Source organism: Leucopleurus acutus (genome assembly GCF_964270905.1).
Source record: "Leucopleurus acutus genome assembly, chromosome: 17".
Lineage (NCBI taxonomy): Eukaryota > Metazoa > Chordata > Mammalia > Artiodactyla > Delphinidae > Leucopleurus > Leucopleurus acutus.
This window is the reverse complement of record NC_139159.1, coordinates 24,640,994-24,646,003: the sequence shown is the minus strand read 5'-3', so window position 1 is coordinate 24,646,003 and position 5,010 is coordinate 24,640,994. Positions and strand designations below refer to the sequence as shown.

Below are 5,010 nucleotides of genomic sequence, written 5' to 3'. Positions count from 1 at the left end.
AAATGGGAGTCAAAATTTATCCCAAGATAATTACCCTGCTGTACTCTACACTGTGATAAATATGTATGAAAATAATAGGAGGAAATTCAATTCACTGAATATTAAACTGTCAAAATAGAAATATTTAAAATATTCTGTAATGGTTAAAAATAAGTTGTACTCTAAGTTCAATGACCATTTGCCAGGAAGAACCAAAGTTGAGAAATTTCTATGAAAAACATGACTCAAAGGAAAAACCGCAGAGTCTGGCAATGAAGGAAATGATCTGATACCATTCCCAATTGGTTATTCCTAAAAATCACTTGTCCTGGGTATCTTTAAAAGGAAGTTTTCTGGACTCAGAGGGTAATAGCACCTTCCTGAAAGCTGCAGCTTCTTTCTCACCTTGAAGAATAATTCTAGAAAGCTCCCAAAATGTGTGATGCATTTGTAGGTACCTGGAAACTTGTCTCCAGTGAAAACTTTGAAGATTACATGAAAGAAGTGGGTAAGGAAATACATTGGCTGGGTTTATAAACTTTTTCTCTGGGGAAGAGTGCTTTGTGGCTGTTTTTCACTCTGGAAGCACTGGCCAGACATGAAATTCTGTTTTCTATATAGAGGCGATAAAAGTAACATGTGTGAATCATTTGTTTCTAGAAACATTCTAGATGGAAGTCACAACTAATGCTTCCTTAAGGTGAACTAATATGAAAAAGGGTATAAATGGAATTGTTATGTTGTACAGAAATGCCAAGATTTTATTTGATTGATAAACTTGAGTATCTTTGGTTTACTTGACTCTCTGTCTCTTTTTATTGATTCCTTTTGCATATAAAATAAGCAATAACTTGGAAATAAAACTGTATTTCCTAGCATGCAATAATTTCCATTTGAAACTGAAAGCACTGCATTTCTCATCTTAATGTAATTTTTTGAGTAATGTATGTTAGCCAATTGTTTTAAGGTCAATCCATTAAAATGTGTGGTTGTTTTATGGGAGAAAAAAATCTCAATTTCAGAAAATATGTTCCTTAAAAGTCTTAAATATTTGTTTGATTTAAAATTATATGGGATGCCATAGAATTATTGATAATAGAGGCTTTCAGGTTTTTAGGTTCTGGTAACGTTGCCTGTGTGTTCCCCAGATAATTACAAAGTTAAAGCAAAGGAGTAGAGAGGCAGTATTTCACTCAGGCAGCCACGGCCATGCATTATCAAGTTGTATCCAGGGGTTGCAAATTGGGGAGGGATTTTTTTTCACAATATCTTTATTAGAGGTTATGATTGAATCCCTAAATCTCAAGACTTAACCTTCTTCTAAATCTTATAGTATATTTTTTGCTTGTGTATAACTACTGTTTTCCTTGTTTGCAGACAAGAGGGAAATCAGGGACTTCAACATGAGTGAAACCTAGCTTTGTAGAATATCAACTGGTTGTAATTCAATAAACTAATTAATATGCACTGATACAGATATGTCTGTATTTGAGGCTATTTACTATTTTTAGAAACATTTTACACTTTTAGTATTTATATTTAAATTCTTATATCACTGTGTTTTAAAATGATAAGGTATTGATGATAATGAAAGATAATAAGATACCTCCTGAAATTAGCTTCTCTAGTTGATTACCTTCAGTCAGCAGGTATTGTTTTCAATCGTCAAATGAGGACAGAATCAAGCCAGTGGAGAGAATGATTTTCATAAGCTTGGCCAGTCTGGAACCACACCGGGTGTTGCATCCATTCACTATGTTGACTCACTCCATGTATTTGAGGTTATTATATTTTGTAACAGAGACAGGACTTGCTGAAACAGCATATTATCTTCCCACTTGTTGCTGCTTTCGGACGGGGAGCTAAATCAGAGCTTCGGTATTGCTTGTTTTGTACGATATTTGCCTCCCTGATCCCCACTATTCCTAAATTTTGGTATCTATAAGTAGTCAAAAAAGTATTGTAGATTTATGCACATGCATTTAAAAAATACAACACATCTATAGCAGTCGTAAATTATAATTTATGCAGCGACTGTAAGTTACTGCTTGCTGTCTACATTAGGTTGTAAATTGTTCGTCCCATAACTGCCACACATCCCAAAAAATACACTCCTCTTTTTCAAAAAGAGGATTTTGCCACTTAAGTGATTGGGAATCAAAGTATTAATTTCTGAACTTACTAAAATAGTGATTTCTTAAACTTTGAAGTTTTCACGATTGATGCCTAAGCCCTCTTTAGCATCTTCTATAGTTTATTGGGAACATCACCATTCTAAAATGTTATGCATGCAGGAAACATTTTGACTTTTGGAAAAATTAATCGAAATCTTCATTTCATGGTGGAGTAATTTGGAAAAGCCAAGAAAACTAGACTTGGCAGCAAATGCCATGAAATGTGAATTTTGGACACCCAAACAGATTAATTTTTTTTTTTTTTTCTTTGCGATACATGGGCCTCTCACTGTTGTGGCCTCTCCCGTTGCGGAGCACAGGCTCCAGACGCGCAGGCTCAGCGTCCATGGCTCACGGGCCTAGCCGCTCCGCGGCATGTGGGATCTTCCCGGACCGGTGCACAAACCCGCGTCCCCTGCATCGGCAGGCGGACTCTCAACTACTGCGCCACCAAGGAAGCCCCCAAACAGATTAATTTTTAATCGAGTAACTGTATAGTGGTCCCCCAAATCCTATTGTCTTTGACTATGGATTAGATCACTTTTGTTATCTAAGAAGGAAAGGTAGAGATTCCCAAGTGTTTCATGAACTGAGTAAAATGAGAGTGGCTGCCCTCATGGTTAAGATGGCCAGTTATTTCGAGAGTGCAGTGACTTTTAAAATATGTATGTCTCACAAGACTTAATCTTTGTACATATTCTTGTGGGAAATTAATAATGGGTCTCCTAAAGACTTGTATCTGAAACCCGGAAGTGGAAATTTAAAGAACAGACTTACATCTAATTGTGCCTCAGGCGTTCTTTAAGTATTAGCCTACTTTACTTATCTGCAGGTGATGTTTACATAAGACCTTTAAGAAACTCACTGGAGTCTTTCACATTTTATGCACACGTGCACCCACCTACACACACACACACACACACACACACACACACACACACACACTACTGCTCTTTCTTAAATAAAGATGTGAGAGAAAATTGTAAACTTGACATTTTTCTTTTCCCAACTATAGGAGTGGGCTTTGCTACCAGGAAAGTGGCTGGCATGGCCAAACCCAATGTGATCATCAGTGTGAATGGGGATGTGATCACCATTAAATCAGAAAGTACCTTTAAAAATACTGAGATTTCCTTCAAATTGAGCCAGGAATTTGAGGAAGTCACTGCAGATGACAGGAAAGTCAAGGTGAGAAAAGGGAATTGGAGCAGAGTAAACGCTGGTTTCTAAATGACCGCTGCCTACAAGAAGCCATTTTGTAAAAGGAGGAAACCCATTCCACCGTAAGCCAAAGATCCCTGACTCCTAGATCTGAACTACGTTGCCTTCAATATTTAGCTGGTGAATTTTCTCCCTTTCTATAAAATGGTCCTTATTAGTTTAAAAAATGATTAACATAATTTATTTGTCATACCATATGTATATATATATATAGTATTTGAAGTGAATTAAAATAACGTAACAGTGTTAGAGAACGTTTATAAAAGAGTGGGAAAAAAAGGTAAAAATCACCTATGATTCTACTATCTCAACATAAATTTATTATCTATATTCTTTCACAGTATTTTTTCAAGTGCATGTTTGTATAATATTCTGATCATAATATACATATAATTTTGTACGTTGTTTTTGGCACTCATTGTTTCCTTGTTGCAACATTTTCTTGTAATTTAAAATTACTAATTACCTCAAAATATTCCTGCAAATAAAAGTGCTCTATTTTTAAATTTTATTTTCCTCCATCATTATAATCACTTTTTTATTATGCCCGCAGAGCACCGTAATCTTAGATGAAGGTGCCCTGGTGCAGGTGCAGAAGTGGGATGGAAAATCAACCACCATAAAGAGAAAACGAGTGGATGACAAACTGGTGGTGGTGAGTATCTTCTGGCTACTTAATTCTAGATTCTACTGCTAGGTCATCCCATAATTGTTATTCTACCTAGAGAAACAGATAATTGTCCTTGTAGAACAAAAGGTTAGTCTATTGGGATTACGGTTTCACTCTGGCAATTATCCTTCATACTTTTAAGCTCAGTGTAGGTATACTGTCCCCCAGGAAGCATTCCCTCATCCCTCTCAATATGAACCATATTGTATTGTTCATTTCTAATTATGTTTCTCACTCACCACATAGATTGTAAGATTCCTTGAGGGCAAGACTTATATCTTCTTGATCTTTATATTTCCCTAGCTTATTACAATATCAGGTATATAATAAGAGCCCAGAGCAAATATCTTTTGATGAATATTGTTTCCTTCCCAACATTGAAGGAGACAATAAACAAAATATAAGTGGTTTAGTCCCAGGGATTTATCAATAATTTTTTTTGTGCCTAGGAATGTATCATGAATTGTGTCACTGCTACCAGAGTTTATGAGAAAGCATAAGCCAAAGGATATTGAGCTGGACTGAAGTTTGCATCAAACTCTATGACATTCTGTTGGGTGTGTTGTCCAAACATATATTATTTCCCACTAATTAGCAATCAACTAATTTTCCCCCAGACTGATTTTATTCGATATGGTTGTGTTGGTTAAATAAAACTTTTTAGATTTATAAGGCTGTGTAATGATTTATTCATTGTGCTAGATAATTTCTTACTTATAATTTAGTGAAGGAAATAGAAAATTGTATTATTGCTTTGTTTCTAGTACATGATTTTTAAAATAATAATCCAAGATGAAAAAAATAATAGTGAACTTTCCATTGTCTTAGGTAGAAAATGATAAATATGTGCTATTACTGAATATGAAGTCCTTCTTTAACATAACTACAGTCAAGTAATAATTTCTCAGAGACCTAAGGTAGTTTTAAATGTAGTGAAATTGTCCACAGTCAGCTGGCCCAAGTACT

At 35.3% G+C, this 5,010-nt stretch overlaps 1 protein-coding gene across 1 annotated transcript; it reads left to right on the top strand.

The window, feature by feature from the left end:
- Nucleotides 1-350: 350 nt before the first annotated feature.
- Nucleotides 351-4,716, top strand: FABP4 (fatty acid binding protein 4). Its single transcript, XM_082858318.1, has 4 exons — nucleotides 351-487; nucleotides 3,169-3,341; nucleotides 3,928-4,029; nucleotides 4,494-4,716. The coding sequence occupies exons 1-4, from the start codon at nucleotides 415-417 to the stop codon at nucleotides 4,542-4,544; spliced, it is 399 nt and encodes a 132-aa protein (XP_082714444.1). The 5' UTR covers nucleotides 351-414; the 3' UTR covers nucleotides 4,545-4,716.
- The last annotated feature ends 294 nt before the right edge of the window (nucleotides 4,717-5,010 follow it).

What these genes read in the sequence shown, in the direction of transcription:
- FABP4 (XM_082858318.1), top strand. Translation starts at nt 415, where the DNA reads ATGTGTGATGCATTTGTAGGTACCTGGAAACTTGTCTCCAGTGAAAAC. An exon ending in AGATTACATGAAAGAAGTGG is followed by an intron (nt 488 to 3,168) that starts GTAAGGAAATAC and finishes TCCCAACTATAG; the next exon opens with GAGTGGGCTTTGCTACCAGG. An exon ending in CAGATGACAGGAAAGTCAAG is followed by an intron (nt 3,342 to 3,927) that starts GTGAGAAAAGGG and finishes TTATGCCCGCAG; the next exon opens with AGCACCGTAATCTTAGATGA.